Source organism: Talpa occidentalis, unplaced genomic scaffold (genome assembly GCF_014898055.3).
Source record: "Talpa occidentalis isolate TD23 unplaced genomic scaffold, MPIMG_talOcc4v2.1 talOcc4.17, whole genome shotgun sequence".
Classification (NCBI taxonomy): Eukaryota; Metazoa; Chordata; class Mammalia; order Eulipotyphla; family Talpidae; genus Talpa; species Talpa occidentalis.
Genome location: NW_023601754.1, coordinates 46,621,040 through 46,647,320, shown reverse-complemented (window position 1 = coordinate 46,647,320; position 26,281 = coordinate 46,621,040). Strand labels below are relative to the sequence as shown.

The 26,281-nt window shown below is 57.9% G+C and overlaps 2 protein-coding genes across 2 annotated transcripts in view; one reads left to right on the top strand and one right to left on the bottom strand.

Moving 5' to 3' along the window:
- LOC119248675 (sodium-dependent neutral amino acid transporter SLC6A17-like) overlaps positions 1-7,720 on the top strand; it is an 82,583-nt gene extending 74,863 nt beyond the window's left edge. The window contains exons 6-12 of the mRNA XM_054697517.1: positions 570-680; positions 786-1,027; positions 5,472-5,658; positions 6,014-6,215; positions 6,336-6,495; positions 6,853-7,018; positions 7,163-7,720. Of these exons, the coding sequence (XP_054553492.1) occupies positions 570-680; positions 786-1,027; positions 5,472-5,658; positions 6,014-6,215; positions 6,336-6,495; positions 6,853-7,018; positions 7,163-7,720 (1,626 nt within the window). The remainder of the gene's footprint in view (positions 1-569; positions 681-785; positions 1,028-5,471; positions 5,659-6,013; positions 6,216-6,335; positions 6,496-6,852; positions 7,019-7,162) is intronic.
- Positions 7,721-11,928: 4,208 nt separating this feature from the next.
- Positions 11,929-26,281, bottom strand: part of TRPM4 (transient receptor potential cation channel subfamily M member 4) — a 36,604-nt gene continuing 22,251 nt past the window's right edge. Inside the window, exons 17-25 of the mRNA XM_054697296.1 lie at positions 25,033-25,455; positions 18,501-18,633; positions 18,169-18,343; positions 17,876-18,053; positions 13,056-13,249; positions 12,711-12,843; positions 12,502-12,574; positions 12,309-12,414; positions 11,929-12,089 (exon numbers count right to left, since the gene is read on the bottom strand). Coding sequence (XP_054553271.1) covers positions 12,085-12,089; positions 12,309-12,414; positions 12,502-12,574; positions 12,711-12,843; positions 13,056-13,249; positions 17,876-18,053; positions 18,169-18,343; positions 18,501-18,633; positions 25,033-25,455 — 1,420 coding nt within the window. The 3' untranslated portion in view covers positions 11,929-12,084. The remainder of the gene's footprint in view (positions 12,090-12,308; positions 12,415-12,501; positions 12,575-12,710; positions 12,844-13,055; positions 13,250-17,875; positions 18,054-18,168; positions 18,344-18,500; positions 18,634-25,032; positions 25,456-26,281) is intronic.

The window sequence follows — 26,281 nt, the reverse complement described above, 5'->3', positions numbered from 1 at the left end:
CCTCTACCCATCCCCTCCTCCTTCTAAGCCCTCCCTCCCCACCCTCCCCTTCCCCTCCTAGCCCCTCCTCCCCTTAAGCCCTCCCCTCCCTACCCCTCCTATCCTCTACCTATCCCCTGTCCCCTAAGCCCTCCCCTCCCTACCCCTCCTACCCTCCCAGCCCCTCCTCCCCCTAAGCCCTCCCCTCCGAATCCCTCCTATCCTCTGCCCCTTCCCATCCTCTCCTCCCCCTAAGCCCTCCCCTCCCAACCCCTCCCCTCTACCCCTCCCCTTCCCAGCCTGTCCCAGCCCCTCCTCCCCCAAGCCCTCCTGCAACCCCTCCTCCCCTCTACACCTACCCACCTCAACCTCTCCTCCTATCACCCCACCCATTTCCTCCTTTCCCCTCCCCTTTCTTCTGTCCTGTAACCGGGCTTCCTAAGGACAGGTGGACCTAAGGACCCTCCTAAGGTCCTCTCCCCTCTGTTCTTCCTTCCCCCATCCTGTCCTCACCCTAACCCCTCTCCCCGCTGCTCCTGGGCTCTGCCCTCTGCTCCTCACTGTGCCTTCTATCCCAACCCTCCCTACAGATGCTGTTTTTTTCCATATGCTTCCCCTGTGTCTTCCTCTTCTGCTTCTTTATCCACGGCCTCTTCTTGGAAGGTGCTGGAGCAGGCCTCAGCCACCTGACCACCTTGGAGGTGAGGCGGCTTGCTTACCCCTCTGCTCCCCTGCAGCCAGCTTCTCTGCCACTTTCATGGGTTCCCCCCTCCGACCCCTCCCAAGTTCTCCTCTCCCTGCCACAGTTCTCTGCCTGGAAGTCCCTGGACCTGTGGCGGCAGGCAGGGGGCCATGTGCTCTACTCCCTGGGCCTGGGCCTGGGCACCGTCATCAACCTGTCGTCCTGTGAGGCTGGGGTTAGCAGCAGGGTCCAGGAAGCCGTTCTGGTGGCCCTGGTCAGCCTTATCACCTCACTGCTGGCCACATGTATCATCCTTACCACGCTGAGTTTCTGGGCCACGACCAGCGGCCCCAACTGCGTTAAGAAGTGAGTAATGCTAGAGCGTGAGCTGCCCACGTGAGCACAGTGCCACTGGTGGTTTGCCTCTGGGGGTCCATTTGGGTGGAGCAGGCTTGTCAGAGATGGGGAGACTTTGTACGAGCGAGAAGGAACCAGGAGCTTAGTGGCTGTGTAGGCTGACAGCAGGCATTGGGTGCTGAAGAGCCCCTGACACCCAAACAAATTGCTTGGCCCAGGAATTGTCCTCACTATATTCCCAGAGCTGTGTTGAGGGAGCGGTTGAAGCTGGTGTGGAGATGGGCTAGAAAGCATGGGGTGCACATGTCCTTAGGGTCCTCAGATTTATGGGCCCAAGGAATTCAATACAGAGGTGACAACCAAAGCACACAAAGCTGCCGTCCAACCCGCTGCAGCTAAAATGACATCCAAGAAACAGGCGCAGCTGGGGTGGGGGGTGCCGAAAGGTGGGGACACAGCTCAAGGGCAAAGTGAGCCCTCCTGATCCCATTTAAAGGCAGAAAAAAAAAATAACAAAATCTGTAACAGCCCCGGCTCAACTCAGTCCTTCAAAATAGTCTTCATCCTTGTTGCCTGTTGGAACAAAAGGCTTAAATACATTGAGACTAAACAAAATAAAACAAATACCTTTCTTCATTGTACTTCAGTGTATAAAGTCCAGTATATAATGAAAGATCTCAAGACATCCCCCAAGCTAGGAAAAGGTAACCCATTGCATGGGAAAAAAAGGCCAAAGACCTAACCGTCCAGATATTAGAATATGCAGACAGGAGCTTTCCAGTGACCATGGTCAATACGCTAAGACATTTAACAAAAAGATGAAGAAGATGTGACTATAATGGAGGTATTTTAGAAAGGATATACAGGTTGAAAAAGAGTCCCATGAAAATTCTAGAACTTCAAACGTAGGTAAAACCCAAGTTGCACTGGTTGTATTTAGTATGAGTGGGGACCAGAAGGGGAACAGGAGCCGTGCAGGTGCAGACAGCAAAGCAGACGTTACAGCAAGTATGGAAGGAAAGAAAAGGACAGCTGAACAAGAGCCTCAGTCATGTCTAAGGCTAATGTCTCACTGGAACAAAATGTGTAAAAAACAAAAAATAGTGGGAAGTTTCCCCCCAAATTTTATTTAAAATGTCAACCCAGAGAGCCCAGAAGCTCAGACAATCCTAAGCAGGTTCAACGCAAAGGACATCACACTTTGGCTCATCAGAGACACATTTCTAGACTCCAAATATAAATTGAAAATGTTCAAATAGTCTGTGGAGTCCATCGCGTGCTGTAGGAAAAAAGGCAGGCAGGCCAGCTTTCAAAAACAGAGGACGTCAGGAGACCGTGGGAGCTAGAGAGTGCCGGAGTCGGCAGACATCCCCTTAAACAGCGACAGGGAAATGAAGACGCTTCAGGTAAAGATGACCATCCATCACCCGCAGATCCACCTGAGGGTGCTAAGGGAAGTTCCAGAAAGGCAGGTTCACTATGTTTAGCGAGGAAGGGGAAGAACACATGCACCAGCACAGTGGGGCAGAGCGGCCTCTGCAAGGCACAGGCTTGTGCCTCGCCCAGGGCAGCGGTACCCACCCCCTCCCACCCCCACCCCCCCCCGCACCCCCCCAACCCGTGTTCTCCGTGGGAGGCGCCGTTCCTTTGTGGAAATGTGACTTCCAGGGTGAGACTAGCTCGATTTGTAAGGACCAGTGGTTCTCTGCGAGGCCTCCATCTTGACCTCCTCACCTCAAGTCTGCGCCCCAGGCACTTTCTCGCAGTCTGACTGGCTGTGGCAGTTGGCATCCAAGTTTTCATACCTGGAGCTGCTTGAACCCCTGTGAATCATGTCTGCCCCCACCTCCAGTTTCTGATCTTGTGACACCTCCATCCTAAACTCTCTACCTTTAGCCCCCGTCCCTCCCCCCCCCCACCACCTTACGCTCTGGGGAGCTGAAGGAAGAAGGTCCGTCTTCTGTAGTGGCTTCCTGCTGGAGCGGGACGTAGAGCTGTCCCTACCTGCCGGGCCTGGGATATGGTCTCCCTGAGGCGACCCCTGACCTAGCTAGTGCCACTGCTTCTGGAAGGAGGTGAGGGGGCGTCCAAGGGGCGTGGCGTCTGGGCGGCCGTTTCTCCTGGAAGAGGCGTTGGAACTTGAGCGGCCTAGGAGGCTGCAGGAAACAAATTGGGCTGAGATGGAGTATGCGAGGCCAGAGGGCGAGCGTGACCTCAGCGAAGGGCCCCCGGGAAAGGCAGGTCTGGGGGATGCCTCCCCTCCCCCGGTGGCGATGTCCCAGTGCGGGCGAGACTGCTCTTCTCAGGCTGCCGTCAGCAGCGCGCCGTGAGGAGGAGCGGTGTGGTGGCGACGTGCAGGGGCTGCCCTGGCCGGGGAGGGGAGGGGGAAGGAGAGACTGAAGCCAGAGGAACTGGTGTGGCGGCCCAGCGGGGGACCCAGCTGCTCCTCACGCGGGTCCCTGCGGCCAGTCCCTTTGGTTGCGTGTGAAGCAAGGCCAGGGAGCTCCGCACACAGGGGCGCCGCGAGGATTCCTGTGCGGAGAGGACAGAAGCAGTGAACGCAGTAACAGGAAGCCCCTGTTTTAAGGATGAAGCTTAAGATGGTCAACAGCTTGTTACCAAGCCCCAAGTCTTCCCCCCCAAGAGCTTAACCAGTTGTTTGAAAAGGGGGGCGGGGGCAGCGTCGATGGTGACTGGGCGTGAGGCTGTGTCTGGGCAGCCCGTGCAGCTACTGTGCCGGCGTCTGCCTGGCCCCAGGCCACACGCGCCCTCCTCGGGGCCGCCGTCACGGGCCGGGGGCGCTAGCGAAACGGGCAGCAGGCCCACCAGAAAGCTGCAGGGTGGTGGCGTGGGCACGGGGCCCCGGCGAGGCGGCCGGCTCCTGAGCGCGCACGGGCGTCTGCCCGGGCACCGGAGGGCAACACTTGGCTTGTGTTTGGCTTTCGTGAAAGCCCTGCCGCTGCGGAATAGCTTCCTGCCCCGGCTGTGCCCAGCCCAGACGCATTGCCCAGTCTCTGAATATCCGGTGTTTTCAAATTTAAAAGGATGAAAGTAAAGTTAAAAATCCAGTTCCTCAGTCACTGCAGCCGCACTTCCCGGCTCCCGCGGTGCCGAGTCCGTTCAGGGGCGCAGACCGGCCGGCACAGCCCCAGAGCGCCCCGCGCCGTCTGAGAGCGATGCCTGCTCAGGCAGCAGAAAGCACGAAAACAAAGGTCCCTACATGGCAAACTCCAGACAAGGCAGAAAAGGGCGCGGAAGAGACAGACATAGCGAGAAGGCAGGCGCGGCGCGCGTTCCACCCAACAGGCCACGGAACGTTCTCGTTAAAAGGAAGCCGTGGGCAGGCGAGGTTGGCGGCCCGTTACTGAGGGAACCTGTGCCCAGGTAAAGGACGGAAAGCCAGGCCAGGCAGGCCAGGCCCGCCGGCACAGCCGGGAGGCGCGTGCCCATCAGGCTCCCGCGCACAGGGCCTGCGAGGGAAGGGCCGGGCCGCAGCTCTGCTGAATGGAAGAAAGAAACCCACCCAGGCGATTCCAGCGAGCAGCCTAGATGGACACCCTTGTCTCCCTGGACAGCGCCATCCCCCACCTCTGGGAGGGGAAACCCCCAGACCCCACCAGCCGGGCGTGGCCTTGGGGCGCCTGGAACAGGGGAAGGAGCCCCCGTATGGCCCACCACACGGGGAAGGAGTTTCCAGTTTCTGTGCTAGTGACTCTTCCCTGGAATCATCATGGTGCCGTGTGGACCCTCTGCCCTGGGCTAGAAGGGGCTTCTAGAACTCTAGAAGGCCCTAAAAATCTAGGATCCCAATTTGGAGCACCAGGCAGTGGTGCGGGGCCGTGAGGACCAGCGGGCTGCGCCCCACGGTGTGGCCTCAGGTACAGGCGGGCACGTGTGCGCGACCCCAGGCCCCAGCCCAGGAGGTCTCAGCCAGGCGTGGAGGGTCCTCGGCCTGGCCTTCCCCGAGGAGGGGTCGCGGGGAAATCAAAGGCGGCCACGGACTGCGCAGCGCGGGGGAGCCCCGCCAGCCCCGCAGGGAGTACCTGCAGCCCGGGAGGCGCCTCGGAAAGAACTAAGACTCGACAACTCGTTGGAGCAGCGACCCCTGGCCAGGACCCCAGGACCCACGGGCCACCCGACAGTGACTCAGACACCCCCTGCAGAGAGACGGGCAGAGAGACGGGCAGACTCGGTGGGGAGCGGGGGCTGCAGCCCTGCTGGGGACCCTCGGAGGCGGCTGGTGCGCGTCTGTTAAGGCCACATGTGTGGACCGGGGCCGCCCCCTCCACGCTGACCTGCCTCACCCGACCGCGTCCAAGCAGGGCCGCGTCCTAGGGCTCTAGGGAGGACTCAGCGAGCGGCTCTGGGAGGAGCGGAGTGGAGGGAGCCCCTGGAGATGGAGGAGGGCCTGCGCCCCGAAGGGCCCACCACCTGCCCCCTCCACTTCCCCCAGGAGCGTCCGGCAGCTGCTGGCGCTTGTCCGCAGCGGGATGCTGCCCCCCGGGGCCACGCCCCCCGCCCACATCCAGCTGCAGCACCCCCTGGACTACCTGGACTGGATCAGAAGCCTCCCCCACAACCTGCAGCGGCAGATTATCGTGCGCTCCCCGCCCTGCAGCGTCAAGCAGCTGAGAGAAAAGGTGCATGGGGGGGAGGGGGCCCCCCAAAGGGCCCAGTGGACACTGGGAAAGGCACCTCCTGGAAGGCTGGAGGCCTCTCAAGCATCTCCCGGGGCAAGTAACCCTGGGGATTGGGGCCCCCGTGGCGTCCGCGGTGGGTCCTTTGCTGAGCCCGCGCCCCACTCTGCACCGCTTCCTAGAGGAGGAAGGGGGTCCAGGAGGGTGAAACGGGGGGGCCTGCTTGGGAAAGCAGGAAGGGCTGACCTAGGGCTCCGCTGTGCACCCCCGCCGTGTCCTCTTCCCCGGGCCGTTGTGAGTCCCCCGCTGCACCCCACTGTCTGGCCTGCGCCTCAGCACCCTCCCCTTCTCCCCGCAGTTCATGGAGGGCCCTGGGCTGGCGCTCGTGGCCTTCTCCCAGGCCATCTCCATGTTCCCCGGGGCCCCCTTCTGGGCCATCCTCTTCTTCCTCACCCTGGTCACCCTGGGGCTGAACACCCTGGTGGCCATCTTGGAAGGCGTGGTCCGGCCCCTCCAGAGCGCCTTCGCCTCCTGCAGGCAGCACCCCAGGCTGCTCTCAGGTACTGTGGCTTCCCTGCCCTGCGGACCCCCCAGGTCGCCCCCGGTCTCCAGGGCTCGCTCTGGCACCTGCCCGCGTCCTCCGCGGGGACTCAGCCTGACCAAACCCACCTCTGCCTTAGTGGTCGTCTGCCTGGGAGGCTTCCTGGGCAGCCTCGTCTTCGCCAGCAGGGCCGGCAGTTACATCGTGGCCATGTTGGATGACCTCCTGGCCCCGCTGGCCCTCGCCGCCGTCGTGGCCTTACAGAACGTGACCCTGGCCTGGGTCTACCGGGCAAGCAGGTGATGGCCAAGCCCTGGGCCCCGCCCCATGGACAGGCCCCATCGGGGACTTTGGAGAGTTGGGGTGCAACCTGGCCCCACGGGCCACCCCTGCGAGGAGTCCCGCCCAGAGAGGGGGTGCAGGGGAGTGGTCCGAGGGCAGTTGGGGTGGGGGCGCCCTCAGAGAGGACTGCGGAGCTAAGAGACGCGGCTCCCCCTGCCAGGGGCACAGGCCTTGGGTGGAGACGGGGCAGGGGTGGTGCTCCCCGGGCACAGGCCCCACCTCAGGGAGGCCGCGGCAGCCCCTGAGAACTAAACACGCTCTCCCGAGGGGGCGCTTCCCGGACGCCCCGGCCTGTCGCCCGCTGCCCCCACCAGGTTCAGGCACGAGCAGTTCGGGGAGCTGGGGAGCCAGCTGTGGCCCCAACTCCAGTGCTTCTGGCGCTTCGTGACCCTGCCCGGGGCGCTGGCCCTGCTCGCCGCCTGCCTCCTGGCGCTCAGCGGGAAGGACGCGCCCCGCTACGCCGCCTGGAACAGCACCGCGGTGAGCCCCGCCCGCCCCCTCCGGGCTGCCCCCCTCTCACCCGCCCCCGGCCGTGGGCTCCGGGCACCCCGGGACCCTCGGCCTCCGCCCCCAGGGAGCCCGCGGTCCGCCCGGGGCTGAGACTGCGCCCGCCCGTGTCCCCAGGGCCGCGAGGGGCCGCTGCCCTACCCGGAGCCGGCGCTGGGCTGGGCCGCCGTCCTCGGCTTCCTCGCCGTCCTGCCCGTCCCGGCCCGCGCGCTGGGCCGCTGGTGGCGCCTGCAGGACCGCGAGGCCGCCGAGGGCCCCGAGCAGCCGCCGTCCAGGAAGATGCCGCGGGCGCCCCCCAGGCCCCCGCAGTGGCCCAAGCACCCCGTGGCCCAGGCCGGCGTCAGGGCGCCCAGAAGCAGCAGGAAGCGCGCGGGCTCCTCCCCCGGGCCCGGCCGGGGCCAGGCCCGGGCGCCCCCCCAGGACGCGCCGTGGCGGACCAGCCTGTCGTCCTCGTGGCCCAGCCAGAGCTCCTGGTCCAGCCTGCCCTTCCCGGCCTCCCCCACCTCCCTGCTGTCCCTGCGCTCCTTCAGCCTGTCCTCCCGCGGCGCCAGCCCCGCCCGGCCGCCCGCCTCCCCCCAGGGCAGCCCGCCCCGGGGCTCCGCCGGGTCCCCGGGGGCCCCCAGCACCGCCCCGCCCCCCCGGGCGGCGTCCGCGCCCGCCTTGGAGTGGGAGTAAAGCGCTGCTCGGAGAGGAGAGGGCGCCAGTGGCCTCATTGCACCCCAGGGAGGCGCGGCCGCCGGAGCGCGCGCCCCTCCTGGGACGGGACTGAGGGGAGACGCGGGCTCCCCGCCGGGATGGGAGACCCCAGGAAGCACCCAACTGGGCTGCTCTCGGGCACCCTGTGGGAAGGGGGGGTGCCATGACGCCGGGGGGCCGGCCTCCCCAGTGCGCGCAGAGACCCCGCGTCCTCCCGCCCCCGGCCCCCCCCACAGACCTCTGGCCTCGGCCTGGGGCCTCCGGTCCCCGCCCCGCCTCTGACAAGCCGAGGGTCCCGCCCGGGAACGGCCTGCGGCAGCCGGGATTTCCCGGCCTGGAGCGGGTGTGAGCCCCGCAGGCCCGCGGAATGCACCCCAGGGCCACCCGCCCTCCTGCTTCGGGAGCCAGGGGTGTTGGGGAACTAGGAGCCCCCCTGTCTGCCTGGAGGGGCCCCACTCCCTAAGTTCATGAGGCCCCTGCCAGCAACCCCACCACCGCCCTGGTCCCCCGTCACTGCCCGAACTTCCCCGCCGGCCCCTCCCTCGGTCACACGCTGCCAATGACCTGCTGTTGAGAAAACACCCCCAATGGATCTAGAAAATGGGGGGCCGCCGGGCATTCTGCACACGGCAGCAGCGGGAGCCCGTCCCGCCGCCTTGGCGTCAACACAGAGGAAGGAGGGGTCGTCTCGCACCCCCTCCACCTAGTGGCTCTGCGACACCGTCTCGGGGTCCCCAAGAAGCTCAGAGCTGCCCCCCCAGGCCTTCCCGCCCAGACAGCACACAGCCTGGCCTCCTGCCCCCGCCCTGGACCTCTGCGGCCAAGCTCCAGGGGTGCACAGAGCCCCCCCAAGGCGGCTTCCTGTGCAGAGCCAGGACCGCGGGCATCGCCAAGGGCTGGGGCGGGGGTGCGGGCGAGCGTCACGTGGAGCTCGGGCTTCAAGGCTGCTTCGTGCAAAGTGGGGGTGGTGAGCAGCCCGCCGGGGGGCGCAGCCCAGGACCCGCCCGCACATGCAGCGGGGCGGAGACGCCGCCCCTCCGGGAGCCCAGCCAGGGGGCAGCGCGGTGGCGGAAGCCACGGCCACAGCGGGGGGCCCCCGGCGCTGATGGGCGGCAGTGGGGCGCATTTCCCTCCGCGGGGAGCAGGGGCCGGGCGGGTCCCTGGCGGGCCGGCCCCGAGGCTGGAGGCTGCGCGGCCAGCAGGGTCTGGCCTCCGCGGTGAAGCGCTGTCCGCGCCCGGACGGTTCTGGGGGGCGACCTGGGGGGCCGCCGGCCGGGCGGGCGCGCGGGAGACAGGACGGCGGGCCGAGCACGTGCCGCCTCGCTCCCGGGCACCCGGCGGCGCCGCGGCTGGTTTGTGCCCGGAGACCTGGGACAGTCGCTGGAAACCCCCGAGGCGCTCACGGCAGCGGCCCCGCGCCCGGGGCGGAGGGGCGGGCGGGGGCGGCCCGGGAACGCGCCGCGGCCGTCAGGAGGTGGCGCTTGGCCGCGGACGCCGCGCGGCTGTGCCCGGGACGGGGCCGGGTGGTCACGCGGGGAGACGGTCCGCGCGCTCCCGCCGTGGGCGGGCCAGGAAACCCGCGCTCAGCGGGGGCGGCGGGCGCGGAGGGGCAGGGGCCGGCCCGGGGCTGGAGCTGAGGGGACACGGCGGGGGGCGCGGGACGCCCTCCTGGGACCTGCGGTGCCGGGAAGTAACCTCGATGGAGAGACGGGGGTTGGCACGGCTGTTCCATCCAGGGAGGAACAAGGGCCCCCGGGCGCACGGGCAGAAGTTCCCGTCATCACCCCGGGCACGGCCCGCCAAGCCGGGGAGCCGCGGCCGAGGGCAGGCGCGTCGCAGGGTCGGCGCCGGGGTGGGCGCGGGGGGCGCCGGGGTGGAGCGCGGGGGGCGGCGGGGGCGGGGCGCAGGGGGCGGCGGGCACGCTAAGGGCACCGCGGAGGCCGCAGGGTGGGTCGGGGGCCCGGAGACAAAGCCCCGTCACCACGGGCTCCCCCTGGCCGGCCGCCCCGTCGAAGGGTGACACCCGGGCCCGAGGCCTGCGGGGGCCGCGCCGACCCGTCCCGCGCGCCCGCCCCTAGTTAGCGGCAGGTGGCGCGCGCCGCACGGGGAGCCCCGGGAGCCCCAGAGCGCGCGGGCGGCGGGGGAGCGCGGCCGCCTCGTCAGCGCCGGCACCTGTGGCCGCGGCCCGCCCGCCCGAGGCGCCCTCGCGGGCTCTGGGCGCCCCAGGCGGGGCTTGCCCGCTCCGTGGGTGTTCCCGGAGGGAAACTCGCCCCGGGGCCTCGGGTCAGCTGCACGGAGCCCGGGAAGGCGGGGGGCGGGGGGCAGGAAGGACCAGGGTCAGCTCAAAGGGGGGAAAAGCCGAGCGGGAGTCACGGCCGGAGTGGGGCGCCCCGGGGACGGGTTACCACAGCCTGGAGCGCCCCTGGAGCGGAGAATGCCTGGAAAGGGGGTCGCGGGCGTTCGTGGGGGGCTCCTGCGGTCCGGGGAAAGCTGGGAGCCGCAACTCACCGCGGCCACCGGAGAGAGCGTCCTCCCGCGCCGCGCCGCGCCGCGCTGGGAGCAAAGGGCCCGCACCTGCCGCTCCCTCCGGCGCGGGCCGCTCTCCAGCGCCGCCTGCGGGCCGAGCCCAGCCGGGGCCGCGAGCGCCCGCCTCGCCTCCAGGGCAGGTCGCGCTCTAGCGCCGCCTGCGGGCGGAGCCCGGTAAGGCAGCTGGCCGGCGGGCCCCGCCGCGCCCCGCAGCCGAGCGCCCGCCCGGAGGGGGCCGCAGACCGGGAGCCGAGAAGGGGCGCGGTGAGCCCGCCCGCCGCGGAGTGCGCGCCTGGGGCCAGGCCGCTCCTGCCGCTTAGAAACACCAAGTGGAGCTTTACACGGGTTCCGGGCCCAGATCGCCCAGGTTTCTATTCAAGCGCAGCCACTTTCTAGGTGTGGGACTCTCTGAGTCGCTTATCTGTGCCTCTTTTTTTTTTTTTTTAAAGATTTTTATTTATTTTTATACAAGAGCTGGGGTACAGCCAGAGGCGCGGGAGGGTGAGAGGATTCACCAGAGACAGAGTGGGGAACAGATCAGGCAGAGGAAACACTGCTGAGGGGAGCAGCGGGCGAGGCAGGAGAGGTCTGCTGCGCCCTGTGGGTATCTCCCTGGCTGGCCGGGAGTCGATCCCGCGGTGCAGAGGCTGCGGACAGCTTCGCAGCGCTGCGCTCAAGCCGCTGGGCCACCGGGGAGGCCCTGTGCCTCTTTCTTACCTGCAAAACGGAGGCCATGTGAGCACCCGCCTCCCTGATAGGGGGACGTGAGGGGTCACGGATGCGTGCGGGAGGCCCTTAGCTCCCAGCCCGCCCTCACGGGCACACGAGACAATCAGCGCTGCTCGCTGTGGCTGTATTACCACTGTCACCACTTGTCACTGCCACTATTGTTTCCACTGGGCTGGTGAGACCTAATCCCGCAGCTTCCAGAGAAATCTGGTTGCCACCCAACACCTGGCAAGGTTCCAGGGTGACTCCGCACGCGAAGTGGGATTCCTCCAGCTGGAGGGAGGATGTTTGGGTTCCGCTGTCGGGCTGTGTCGCCGGCAGCGGCGTCCTCGCTATTGAGCTAATCATCGCTGTCCCTTCAGCCTTGTCATTACCGGCTTAGCGTGTTAGGGCTTGTTTGGTTCAACTGCTCGCGCAGGGGGCATGTTTGCCTCGCTTCGCGGGTATGTGGCCTGCAATTTCCCACTATTTCGGCTCTTCAAGGACACATGTGCAGTTCGCTGGTCGGATGCGCGTCCTCTGTTCCCCTGTTGCCAAAGCAGATGCACACGGCCACCCCCTCTCCCCGGGGTGCTGTGCTCACCCTCACCGTGTTGTTTTCCCACGAGAAAGTAGAACCTGGGGGGCGGGCTGCACGTGGATGAGGCTCTTCGCCCGCTGCAGGGAGTGGGCAGAGAGGAGGGGAGAACGCTGACACCCGAGGTGCGGGGCCCATCAACCCAGGGCCCCGGCCACCCCCCGCAAGGCCCACACACCCACCGGCTTCCCAAGAACCGAGCACCCAGCCCCGGCTCTTGTGAAAGGCTTTATTTCCCCAGTGTGGGGAGCTGTGAGCGGGTCCGCGCGTCTCTGCCCGGGCCCCGCCGCGTCTGCGCGGGCTGTGGCGCGGCCTTCAGGCCCGGCGGGCGCCGGGCCGGGCGATCCTCCCTGACAGGGCCGGTCCGGGGGGGAGTCGGGGCTGCTGCGGTTCGCACGGAGACTCTCCCCCGTGGCGGCACCGGGCCCATCTCAAGGTCAGGGCCCCCAGGGCCGGGTCTTTCTCTGCAGGCAACCCCGTGCAGGGCGACTCCTGGCATCCGCCCACAGGCTCAGTCTGGGGGAAGAGAGAGCAGGTAAAGGGACTGAAAAGGGGGACAGAAAAAAGGGAGACTGGCAAAAAGGGGGGAGCGTGACCAGCTCGACGGAGAGCAAGGGAGAGACGCAGGGGCCGAAGACGGGGCGGGGCGGCCAGAGCGGGGGAAACAGGGCCCCGGAAAGCACGGACGCGTGGGGGGGGGGGCGGCCGAGCTCACGGTGGACGCTCCACACTGACCTCTGGGCCCGCGCGGGGAGGGGGGCGGCGGCCCTCCCGGGGGCAGCAGCGCGGAGCGGCTCAGGGCGTCGGCCACCCAGCCCAGGACGCGGCTGCAGTGCTGGACCTGTGGGGCGGGGGGGGGGGGGGAATCAGGGGCTGCCCCCCCCCCCCCGCCCGGCCACATTTCCCCAGCCTGGCCCGACGTCCTCACCTCCTGTTCCAGCCCCTTCAGACGCTGCTCATACTCGCGGATCTGCTTCAGGTGCTTCAAAGCCGTGTCCACCCTGGGCACCGAGGCCGTGAGGGCGGGGCCAGCAGCCCGCTAGCCCCGCCCACCGGGAAAGCCCCGCCCCCGGGGCGCCACCTTCCGGCCGGGACCCCGCCCCCTTGGCTCTCCGGGGCTCGCCCACCCGCCCTCACTTCTGCGAGGTGCGCTTCAGACGTTCAGAGTCGCTCTCCCGATTGTCCCGCGCACGGGCCAGCAGGAAATTCTCCTTCTGCACCGATTCCCACGTCAGCAGCATCCGCTCGGCTTCCTTGGAGAGATGAACCCCTGCGGGGCGGAGTCAGTCAGACCCGCCCCTTGGCCACGCCCACCCTCCGACCACGCCCCGTGGGCCTAGGCCACGCCCACCCTCCGACCACGCCCCGCGGGCCTAGGCCACGCCCCAGCCTGGCAGCCTCGGCCCTGCCCACCAGGCCTCGACTTTCTCCCCAGGTCCTGCCCCCCGCGTTTATCTTTCATAGGCCAAGCCAGGCTCTCACGAAAATGCGGGGAGGCCGGGGAGGGCGGTGTGCGGTGCCGGCTCCTCCGAAGCCGCCTGACGAGGAGGCGCACGTGGGAGACCACGATGAGGGGCGGGGCCAGCGCGGGCCGCGAGTGGAACTCCCGGATGAGGCTGTAGCGCTGCGCCTTCCAGTACAGGTCGCTGTTGCCCTGGACTTTGCTGAAGGTGTGGCTGGGGGAGCAGAGGTGAAGGGTCACGGGAGTCACAGGGGTCAGGACTAGGGGTTCAAAGTTAGCTCTCAGGCAGAGCTGCGTGAGGTCAGGATCAATAAAGTCAGATTATTTGTAAATGTGGCTCGAAATTGAGTTAGGAGGGCCGAGGGTCAGAGGTCACGTTGGGGATGGTGTCATCAGTTAGGGGAGATTTTTGAGTCGGCCTCAAGAATCAGCCTGGACACAGGTAACTAAAATTGGACGTGGGGGCCTCCCCTGGTGGCGCAGCGGTTGAGCGCTGGGTTGTGAAGCCGCCCGTGGCCTCTGCGGCGCTTGTTCGATCCCCGGCTGCTCCCCGGCCACCGGAGGAGGGTCCCGCATGGCGCGCAGACCTCTCCTGCCGCCCGCTGCTCCCCTCAGCAGTGTCCTTCGGTCCTTCTGCCTGCTCTGCTCCCTGCTCTGTCTCTGGTGAATTCTCTCACCCTCCCGCGCTTCTGACTGTACCCAGTGCTTGTATAAATAAATAAATAAATCTTTAAAAATAAATAAATAAAATTTGACATGGGATTGGGGACATGCTATAATACTGGCCCTATAGAAATTAAAAGGATTATAAGAGGATACTATCAGGTATATTCCAACAAGTAAGATAACCTGGATAAAAGGGTCAAAATCCTAGAAACACACAAATTACCTGAACTGACTCAAGGAAAAATAGAAAATCTCAAAAGACAAAAATATTGTAACAAATAGATTGAGTCGCTCATCAAAATGTTCCAACAAAACCAGCCCAGGACTGAAAGGCTTGACTAATGAATTCTACCAAGAACTAACACCAATCCCTCTCAAACTCTTCCCACAAAGTGAAAGAACATTTCCTGACTCATTCTATGAGGCCAGCAGGACCCTGATCCAAAGGCAGATACAGGTGCCGCAAGAAAAGGAAACAGCAGACCAATATCCTGTATGAATATACTGGAAAAAATCCTCAGCGAAGTACTAGGAAGCCTGACTCAGCTGCGTATTAAAAGATTATACACCACAACCTGGTGGGGCTTCTCCCACTGACGCAGGTAGTTCAACATATAAAAATCAATGTGATTTAATAAAACAAAGGGAAAAGACACACGATCAACTTGGATGACACAGACACAGAAAAGTTATTTGACAAAATGAAACGCCCTTTCCAGGTTAAAAACAAACCTCCGAAAAGGAGGACTAGAGGGAAGCTCCCTCAATATGAGAAAAGGTACTTATGAGGAACACCTAGGGACATCGCACTCCATGAAAAACTGAAAGCTTCCCCCTAGGACCAGAAGCCTGGCCAGGAAGCCCACTTTCACCACTACTATTCACTGTGGTACTAGAAGCTCTAGCCAGAGCAATTAAACAAGAGAAAGAAAGAAAAGGCATCCAAATTGGACCAGAAAGAGTAAAGCTATCCGTATTCACAGATGCCACAATTTTATACATAGAAAATTCCAGAGAACCCTAAGAAAGCTACCAGAGCTTATAAATGGAGTCAGCAAAATTGCAGGACACAAAATCAGCCAACAAAGTCAATTGTGTTTCTACACGATTGTAATGAGCAATCCAAAAAAAGGGGGGGGGGTGGGCAGAGCTAAGAAAGCACTTCCATTTCTAACAGAATTTAAAAGAAAAAAGGACCCCAGGAATAAATTTAGTCAACAAGTTGAAAGACTTATTCATTGAAATTATAAAACAAAGAGAAACTGAAGACCCTTGAATAGATGGAAGGATATTCTGTATCCAGGAATACAGAGTTAATATCATCAAGATGTCAATACTAGCCACAGCAATCCACTGGTCTGACCCTGTTCCTGTCAACATTCCAATCAACTCTTTAGTAGAAATGGAAAAGCTGACCCCCAAATTCCTAAGGGGTAGCCAAAATGATCTTGAAAAAGAGCAAATTGGAGACCTCACACTTTCCAGTTTCAGAATTTACTAGCAAATCAAGATGGCATGGTGCTGGTGTCAAAGCAGACATATCACACAATGGCACAGAATTGAGAGTCCAGAAATAAAAGATCCATCTATGAGTGTTAAAGGTTCAACTCTGTCCCCTCAAAAAAGGTACATTAAGATTCTAACCACTAGTACAAATGAGACCTTATCTGGAAACAGGCTCTTCACAGAGCTGATCAAGCTAAAATGGCCATCGGCGTGGTCCTCGCCCAGCATGGCCGTGTCGTGCACAGGGGGATGTGCACCTGGATGTGCACACGGTGGAGCAGAGGAAGATGGAGGAGTTTGCAATGATGCCTTTACAAAGCAAGGGTTGCCAGAAAGCTCCTAAAATCAGGAGAGAAGCTGGGAACAGATCCTTCCTCATAGCCCTCAGAAGAAATCGCCCTGGTCATCACTTGACTTTGGAAATCTAGCTTCCAGAACTGTGAGAAAATACAGCTCAGTTATTTAAAATCATCCATTTTTTTTTGCATTTTGTTAGGGACCATCCTGGGGACTAATACAATGACCAGTTGGGTTTTTTTTTTTTTTAAGATTTATTTATTTATGCATGCAAGAACTGGGGTACAGGCCAGAGGTGGGGGGAGGTGAGAGGATTCACCAGAGACAGAGTGGGGAGCAGAACAGGCATATCTACTGAAATACACTGCCGAGGGGAGCAGCGGGGAGACAGGAGAGGTCTGCTGCTCCATGTAGGTCAGCTCCCTGGCGGGAGGTTTGGATAATGAATTTGTGAATAATGTGAATTTGTGAATAATGAATTTGGACTTGTGCTGCAGTAGGTTTGGATAGCTTCATAGTGCTGACACTTAACCCTTTGCACCACCAGAAAGACCCCAATGACCAACTGGTTTTTAACAAAGATGCCAAGTCCATTTAATAAGGGAAAAACTGATTCTTCACAAATAAGCCTTGAAAAACTGGGTCTCCATATGAAAAAGGAATGAAGTTGGATATTTCCTGACACCATATACAAAAATTAAGGCAAAATGGAGCAAAAACCAGAGCAGAAGAGCTAAATTCGTAAGACAGAAGAGTAAATAAATCTTCATGACCTTGGCCTTGGAGATGAGTCCTTAGCTATAAGAACAAAAGTACCACCAAAGGAAAAACAAACTGAATTTCTTCAAAATGTAAAATGTCTGTGCATCAGAGAATATTATCAAGCAAAGGAAAAGAGCCAGCAGAATGGGAGAAAAAATTGCAAATCATATATGTGATAAAAGTTTAATATATAGGCCTCCCTGGTAGCACAGGGGGTAAGTCTCAGCACTGTGAAGCTATCCACAGCCAGCACAGCATGAGTTCAATCCCAGGCTGGGGAGCTACCCACATGGCACAGCAGACCTCTCCTGTCTTGCTTGCTCCTCCCCTCAGCAGTGTTTTTCAGTCAGTCTGCCTGTTCTGTGCCCCACTCTGTCTCTGGTGAATCCTCTCACCCCCCCCCACCTCTGACCTGTACCCCAGTTCTTGTATGCATAAATAAATAAACCTTAAAAAAAAGAAGTTTAATATACAAAATATATAAAGAACAGCTGTAACAAGAGGATGAAGGACCCAACTTAAAAAAAACCCACAAGTATTTGAATAAATAAGGACTTAAAAAAAAAAAACAAGGACTTGAATAGATATTTTTCCAAAGAAGCAGCACAAACGGACAATTAGCAGATGGAAAGAGGCCCAACACCATTATTCATTAAGAAAACACAAATCAAAACCACAATGAAATACCAGTTCACACCCACTAAGATGCTATAATTTTTTAAAAAGGAAAACAATTGTTGGCAAGGACGTGGAGAAATTGGAACCTTCGTAGATGGCTACTGGGAATGTAAAATGCACTGCTGTGAAAAGCACTTTGGCAGTTCAACAGAGGGTTAAACATTAAATTCATTACCATCTGACCTTTCACTTCTAGAAATATAAACACACGCTCCAAGAGCTACACAAACACAACCTTCACGGCTGCCTCGCGCACTGTCACCGGAAGAGGAAAGTGGCCTTTTTTTCCCTTGACGATGAACAGAGAACAAACTGTGGTCTGCTCAGGCCATGGAGTATTACTCAGCCACGAAAAAGGAAGTTCCCCAACAGGGGACAACATGCACAAGCACTGAAAATACGATGCTAACAAGTAAAAGAAGCCAGACACGAAAGGACAGACATTATATGGTTCAACTTAGAAGAAACGCCGGGAAGAGGCACCCTCAGGGAGACAGAGAGTTGATGAGCGGCTGCCGGGAGCTGGGGTAAGGCCACAACGGGGAGCTGTTGCTTGCTGAATGGGACATTCTTCCTGCCGGCGGTGATGAAATGATTTGATGGTGGTGAGAGTTGTGCGACATGATGAACGTAATTAATGCCGCCGTCTCATACACTTCAAAATGGCTCAAAGGGCAAATTTTATATTATCTATATTTTGTCATAACTTAAAAAAATCTTTCACTGTTGGGCCTGGACTCAGGGAGACGACCAGAGTCCAAAGTCAGTGTCAGGAGCAGCGCCTGGCTGGGTGGGGGGACCAAGTTGGGGGACTAGAGCTGGACGGGGCCAGGCGGGGGTCCAGGCTCAGGCTCAGCTTAGGGTCATGCTGGGGCGAGTCACCGGGGAGTCAAGTCAGGCTGGGAGTCGCGACCCGCGCGGCCGGCCTCACCTGAACATGGCGATGAGCAAGTTGAGCAGCAGGATGTTGGCCACCAGCAGGAAGACGATGAGCAGCAGCACCACCAGCCAGTTGGCGTAAAGGGAGACACAGGAGCCGGCCTGGGCGCCCTCGGGGCGCGCCCAGAAGCCGTGGTCGGACGAGCAGTTGACATGCTCCATGAAGACCACTGCGAAGGGAGACACTCAGGGTGGGGCCCGAGGCGGAGGCGTGGGGGGCAGAGGCCCGGGGGGAGGAAGACAGGGACCCAGGGACGCCCGGGGGAGGGCAGCCCCCTCCCTCACCGTCCATCTCCTGCTGGGGTATCTGCCCAAAGATTTGCAGGTAGGGCCGATAGAAGACGCGGCGCAGGATGCTGGGCAGCTCATGGTCGCGGGGCCTGAGGAGCCCCTCGGTGGCCACCCCATAGGCGACCAGCCACACGCCCAGGAAGAAGAGGAAGAAGAACACGTCCTTCATCTGCGGGAGACAGAGATGAGCCGGGCCCGGCCCCGCCCCTCCTGGCCTGGCCCCGCCCCCAAGTCTAGACCCCGCCCCCAAAAGCCCCGCCTCCTCCTGAGCCCCGCCCACCCGTCTCGGTCGAGACCGGCCCCGGCCCAAAGCCCCGCCCCCGCACCATCTTGTTCACGATGACGATCTTGGGGCCCAGCTGTTTGTTGACGGTGAAGATGTGCAGCAGCCGCAGCGTGAATACCATGAAGTCGAGGCAGAGCACGGTGCGGCCCAGATCGTACAGGCCCGGGATCAGCCTGGAGTGTGGGGAGACACGCGGGGCGCACCCGGCTGCAGGTGAGGCTGCGGCCTCCCGGACCGGAGCCCCGACCCTGAGATTTAGTCAGTTGCTGAGCTGGGCCTGCAGGGCTGGCACCCTCAGGCCCTGCTGGACGAAGGACGGTCTCAACAAAAAGCCGGAGGCCCCTGCCTCGAGCAGTTTGGGAGAAGTGCCAGAATATTTCTCCAACCTATAAAAGGCCAAAGGTAGAGAGTTCCAGCCAGTCAGTAAGCGGAAGACGAGGCAACCAAAAAGGCGGGCACAACTCACAGCATAAAGTCAAATGGCCAGGGCCTCCCTGGCGGCGCAAGTGGTTAAGTCTCAACACTATGCAGGTATCCGCAGCCACTGCGCCATCAGTTCAATCCCCGGCCTGGGAGCTGACCCACATAGCTCAGCAGACCTCTCCTGTCTCCCCGCTGCTCCCCTCAGCAGTGTATTTCAGTCAGTCTGCCTGTTCTGCTCCCCACTCTGTCTCTGGTGAATCCTCTCACCCTCCCGTACCTCTGGCTTACACCCCAGCTCTGTGTGCATAAATAAACCAACGTTGGTGCCTCCCTAGTGGTGCAAGGGGTTATGCACCGCACTATGGAACATTCCGCAGCCTCTGCAGCACAAGTTCAATCCCCAGCCAGCCAGGGAGCTACCCACATGGTGAAGCAGACCTCTCCTGTCTCTCCTGCTGCTCCCTTCAGCAGTGTGTTTCGGTCAGTCTGCCTGTTCTTCTCCCCACTCTGTCTCTGGTGAATCCTCTCAACCCCCGCATCTCTGGCCTGTACCCCAGTTCTTGTATGCATAAATAAAACTTTAAAAAATAATTTAATGGGCCTCCCCGGTGGCGCAGCGGTTGAGCGCTCGGTTGCGAAGCTGCCCGCGGCCTCTGCGGTGCCGGTTCGATCCCCGGCTGCTCCCCGGCCACCAGAGGAGGGTCCCACATGGCGCGCAGACCTCTCCTGCCGCCCGCTGCTCCCCTCAGCAGTGTACTTCGGTCCTTCTGCCTGCTCTGCTCCCCACTCTGGCTCTGGTGAATTCTCTCACCCTCCCGCGCTTCTGACTGTACCCAGTGCATGTATAAACAAAACAAACAAACAAACAAATAAATAAATAAAAACATGCCTCTATTAAAAAAAAAAATAAAATAAAATAATTTAAAAAACCCCAAATCTTAAAAAAAAATCAAATGGCCAATAACATCAGCAAGCACTATGGGAAAATAAAAATTATATCCCTATGTTACATCATTATGTGCTTAAATTCTGGATAGATTGAAAACCTAGAATAAAAAGCAAAGCATTGAAATCCTAAGACCAAGGTACAGAAGAGCAGCTTCATGTGCTCAAGGTAGGGGAAGACCTCACATTTTTTTTAAAAGCCTTGGCAGCTCTCCTGCTCGCCTATGACTGCAGGGGCCTTTCTTTCTCTCTCCTTTTCCTAATTAACCTGTCCTTTTAAAATGTAAGGAGGGCCTCCCTGGTGGCACAGCGGTTGAGCGCTGGGCTGTGAAGCTGCCCGCAGCCTCTGCAGCACCGTTTCGATCCCCAGCCGCCGGCAAGGGTCCCACATGGTGCGCAGACCTCTCCTGCCGCCCACTGCTCCCCTCAGCACTGTATTTCGTCAGTCTGCCTGTTCTGTTCCCCGCTCTGGCTCTGGTGAATTCTCTCACCCTCCCATGCTTCTGACTGTACCCAGTGCTTGTGTAAATAAATAAATAAAAATCTTAAAAAAAAAAAAATGTAAGGAAACAAAGTCTTCTATACAAGCCACAAAATCACAATAAAGAAAAAGACTAAATACTTTGACTATGTTGAAATATAAAATTTCTGTGCATCAAAGATAAGGTGATTATGATGGACTGAGAAATGCAAAAGTTTGCCAAAAGAAATGCCAAACACACAGCGCTTAAAATGTGACCACCAGGGGACAGCAGACAGACCCAAATGGAGGCAAATTCTACAGAAGAATTGGGCTGGGTGGCTCAAAAGAGCTAAGGTCACCAAAGCCAAAAAAGGGATGGAAGACGTGTCCCAGAGCAGAGAGATTAAGGTCTCACGCCAAGCAAAGGTGACGCATATTCTGGATTAGCTCCTGAACCAGAACAAGGTACCAGAGGAACAAGTGGTGAAATCTGAGTAAGATTTCCTGGTTTGGACATATAAGATGTTAGCATTGGGAGACCTGGGTGAAAGGTGTAAGAGAATTCTTTGAACCGTTCTGGCAATGTTGTTTATAAGTTGTGGGTTATTTCAAAATAAAAAGTTAAAGAAGAAAGGAAGATATACAAAAGTAAAAGCTGAAGCCTGTGAGAAGCACCAAAGGTTAGGATCCAGAGTGTAAGGAGACTGTCTACCAAGGGAAATATGACACCCATATAATCTGGCCTACATGCAGATAGATAGATGATATGTAGGCAGGTAGGTATGTAGGTAGGTACGTAGATAGACACAGACGATAAAGATTTGTAGATATATGCAAGAGACCAATAAACACTACTTTTATAATTGGGGCAAAGGATATGAAAAGAGGGGCCTCCCTGGTGGCACAAGGGGTTAAAATGCAACCTGTGAAGCTATCTGCAGGCACTACAGCATGAGTTTGGTCCCCGGCCAGGGAGCTGACCCACATGGAGTAGCAGACCTCTCCTGACTCTCCCCGCTGCTCCCCTCAGCAGTGTACTTCGGTCAATCTGCCTGTTCTGTTCCCCACTCTGTCTCTGGTGAATCCTCTCACCCCCCCAACTCCTCTGGCCTGTACCCCAGCTCTTGTATGCATAAATAAATCTTTTTTAAAAAAAAAAGCATATGAAAAGAGAACTGACATAAGTACATGTGGTTATTAGGTATGAAAAGATGCTCAACCTAACTAGTGGTCGGAGATGCATAAATGAAAGTGAGCAGGTCGTTTTTACCCATCAGATTGACAAAAAAAAAAGGTGACAGTTAAAGATGTCAGGTATTGACAAGCATGTCCTCCAGGGGGCACTCTCTTACCCAGCGGGTGAGTATGTAAATCAGTCAAGGTATTTTACAAGGAAATCCATCCACTTCAGATTATGTGTACACTTTGGCCCACAAAGTTAAATCTGGGATGTAAATTTTTACAACTTTGAAATACAAAAATCAGAAACAAACAATCGTGCATCGGAAGGTATTGGGCAAAAAAAAAAAATAGATTCATTCATTCAATTCTGGAGAACATTGAAAATTTCTCCCTGGTAAACAGGGACCTGAGGATTTTTTTCCTGTGCAAAAATTCTTCCCTTGTGTAGAAGACAGTGAGTTTAACAAAATTTCTAAAATATCACTGGTATTCCCAGAGCTTGTTAGCACTTGGCCTTTCTTCCATCTCAAAAGACACTTAATACAAAACACAAGAGATAAACAGGAGCACAGCCGTTCTGCAAAACTCTCTTATTTTGATGCTGAATAAATTATTCATTCCAAGTTGCTTTGCAGCACTTCTAAAAGAGCTTGCAGGCATCAGCCTCTTGGTGAGAAGAGTAGGTACTCACAGCCACCAACTATCCAGACACCTTCCTCACTAGATTGTGTCCACAAAGATTTATCTGCCCTCCTCCAAGGAAGGGTACCCCAAGTGTTTGGACTTTATTTAAAATGAAAGGAAGGCGGGCCTCCCCGGTGGTGCAGCAGTTAAGCGCTGGGTTGCGAAGGTGCCCGCGGCCTCTGCAGCGCCGGTTCGATCCCCGGCTGCTCCCCGGCCACCGGAGGAGGGTCCCACATGGCACGCAGACCTCTCCTGCCGCCCGCTGCTCCCCTCAGCAGTGTCCTTCGGTCCTTCTGCCTGTTCTGTTCCCCACTCTGGCTCTGGTGAATTCTCTCACCCTCCCGCGCTTCTGACTGTACCCAGTGCTTGAATGAATGAATGAATACATAAATAAATAAATAAATAAATCCTTAAAAAAAAAAGGAAGGGAGGGAGAGAGGGAGGCAGGGAAGAAGCGAGGGGACGAAAGGGAAGAAAGAAAAGGAGGGAGAAAGAAAAGAAGAGAAACCTCGACGTAATATCTTTTGAGTTGATAATAAAAGAGGTTTTGTGGAGAAACTTTCTGCCTGATTTCTATCTTTTGAGGTTCAGAATCTTTGTCTCACCACCTTATGAAAAGAATTAATCCATTCATTAAATTCTGGCAAGAAGTCTGTTTTGTCTGATCTTTAGCCAAAAAAAAGGCTAAGCCCCTTCCTCTGGAATGTGATACAGCATTTTCAAAGAAAAAGTATATTTGCAAATATTGTCATGGAAATGGCACGAGTATTGTAAAGGAAAAGGTGCCAAAGAATACATAAAATATGACATTTGTGTAGCAAAGATGTACGTGTATCTGACCATGTAAGCGCACAGAGAAAGAACATGCAGGATGCACCCCAAACTGTTGATGGAGGTAACTGATGAACAAGAGAAGACACCTGCAGTGACTGAGGAAAATCACTGGTTTCTGTTCTGGGTCCTTCATTTGTTTGTTTAATCTTTTCAATGAGAGCATGCTTCTGTATTTCTTTGGTAATAGACTATGTTTCTCAGATGTTTGAAGCTGTCAGATGAGATATACGTGACCTGAGTTTATCATCTTGTGTGAGAAAAAAGAGGACAAGATGGTCAGAAAATAATCTGGGGGCAGGGAAGTCCTTAGGATGTTAGGGGATCAAAAAGGAGGGATCCGGAGCTTGGGAAGGATAAAGGAAGAGCCAGAGACAGCTAAGCTGAGGCCTAAAGGAAGTACAGGAGTTGACTTGACCAAGGAGAAAAGGGAAAAGTATTTTGGAAAGTGGAACAGCATGTGCCAAGACAATTTATCCCGAAGCACATTTTCATATGCCCTTTGCTGCCCCTCTGGGGACTACACAGTGTGCTCCAGAAACTGCAAGAAACGAAACATTAGACAGCCCAGTCTTGGCAACAGAAAATATTTGAGGGGAATGACTCACAATTTATTTTTTATAAATTAGCTAAGAAGTGAGCGGAGACAATCAAGGTGTTTGAAGGCTAAAAAGGTGATACTCCAGCCAAATGAAATTTGAATCTATGAAATTTGACCCAGAAAAACTAGTCATGACAGAAATAAAAAGCCACAAAATAAAATTCACAACACCCACCCAACATTCTGGCAACAATCCACATGGATAAGAACACAGATAATGAAGCAAGTATTTGTTGTAAAACTTAACTCAAATGATCATTAACCAACTGAAATAATTTCAAAGCCTGAAAATGAAAATAAGTGAAGCTAGTTCAATTGCCCTGCATGTAAAATTGATGAAGGAAGTTTCGATAAACTTAAATAGGTTTATTTTATTTAATACTTCCTTGTTAAGAATTCCTCCACCCTGGCAAAATTCTGATTATAAATTTGAAATGACATAGATTCAAAATGTCTAGGAAAAAACAAAACAAAACAAAATTTCTAGAATCAAAGTGCCCACCTCTGAGATGAAGGCACTGCAGGCAACTCTCAGAGATGGAAACAGAGGTAACAAAAAGAGAAAAAAATAGACAGACAGCCCGGTAGAGAATGGTGGGCCTGGACTGGGCAGCGCCGGAGGGACACTGGTGGCAGGAGGGACAGGTAAGCTCTGGTGTAGAAAGACCTTCTGGGGCCCTGTGGGCTTGAGGGAAGGGGCTGGGGTCCACTGCGCTGGGGCCAGGTGGGAGAGGTGGCCATGGGGATGGACTGGAGCCTGGGACAGAGAGAGTCAAGGTGTGGGGGGACAGCTGTCAGGGCCTGGGGCTTCCACACTGTGAAGGAAGTGGACGGAGAGGAAGAGGGTGGCGCCCAGTGTCTGGGAGAATAATGTAAACCCAGCAGGGAGACGCGTGCAGCGACAAAGTCAGGTTTGTCTATCTGTTCTCAGATAGACAACAACTGACAGCAGGGTTCTCAGCTGAACTCTGTCACCCCCAAAGTAGACATCCAGGTGTGAGCAAACTACTTCCAGACTGATTTCCCATCTAAAAGGGCTTTTGTTATTGGCCTTTAAGAATAAGGGGAGGTGGGGCCTCCCTGGTGGCACAAGGGGTTAAGTCTCCGCACTATGAAGCTACCACCAGCCACTGCGGCACGAGTTCAATCCCCAGCCAGGGAGCTACCCACATGGTGCAGCAGACCTCTCCTGTCTCCCCGCTGCTCCCTTCAGCAGTGGATTTCAGTGGATCCACCTGTTGCGCTCCCTAGCCTGTCTCTGGTGAATCCTCTAACCCCCCAACCTCTGGCCTGCATGTCAGCTCTTGTATGCATAAATAAATAAAATAAATCTTTAAAAAAAAAAAAAAACAAGGGAGAAGCCAGGAGCCGAGGGCTGTGGCACCTGGCGGTAAGGGTCAGGGGTACCACAGGTCAGGCTCCAGGCCTGGGGCGCTCACTTACCGGCAGCCCACGCCCAGGAGGAAGCAGGCCAGGGCCACCAGGTCGCACTGGTTCCAGGTGTCTGCGAGGTAGAGGTGCAGCCGGTGGCGCAGCGGGGCCCGGCCAGGGCTGGGTCCGGGCCCCCGCGTGGACAGGTTGCCCCAGCCGCCGCCCAGGCCCTGCCGGAACTCCTCGCAGAGCAGAGTGAAGGCCCAGAAGTAGAGCAACAGCTCCAGGCCGCCGGGTGGCTCGGGCTGGAAGTCGATGAGCAGCACGCGGGCGAAGAGCAGCAGGAAGAGGAGGTAGCTGACCACATTGCCCAGGAAGGCCGTAACCGGGGCCCCCCAGAAGTGGTGCCAGCGGCGCAGGCGTGGGGAGCACCCCCCACAGCAGCCCCCCTGTCTGGGCTGGCTCAACACCTTCAAAGGCATCTTCTCAGGAGGCCTGGAGAGAAGGAGAGAAGGGGAGAGGGATGAGCCTAGCCTGAGGGGAGGGTGCGGCCCGTGCCTGACGGTGCTCCCTGGGGTGGCTGTCCTCAGCAGCTGAGAGCACTACTCGGGACCAAGATCGGGGTTCAGACCCCAGCTCTGCCACTTACTGGCCACATGGCCCAGGCTGGGGCTGAGCGGGCAATTTCATCTGGAGAACGAGCTGCAGGAGGCCCTCTGCACGGCGCTGCTGAGAGAACTACAGGAACTGACTGGAGTGTTCTGTAACCTCAGACGAGGGCCTCTGAAATCTTTGTCTTAATTTTCTCCTCTATCTTGATGGATATTTTGTACTTTTTGTGCACTGTCTCAGAAAATACACACACACACATATATAGAGCACGTCTGTTATTTATGTCTGACTGGCTTTATGGGGTATGGAGTCCATTTTGCAGATCTCTGACAATCTGATCATCTTTCTAACAGTTGGCAGAAAAAAATTTTCTTCCAGGATATTAGGGGGCAAGTTCCTCCCTTTCCCTATCTCTGTTGCTAAAGTGGACATAGAGGTATAAAATTGGGCCTCTTCCTCTGTTTCTCTATTGCCATCAATTTAGGCCCTGGGCCTCCCCGGTGGCGCAGCGGTTGAGCGCTGGGTTGCGAAGCTGCCCGCGGCCTCTGCGGCGCCGGTTCAATCCCCGGCTGCTCCCCGGCCACCAGAGGAGGGTCCCACATGGCGCGCAGACCTCTCCTGCCGCCCTCTGCTCCCCTCAGCAGTGTACTTCGGTCCTTCTGCCTGCTCTGCTCCCCGCTCTGGCTCTGGTGAATTCTCTCACCCTCCC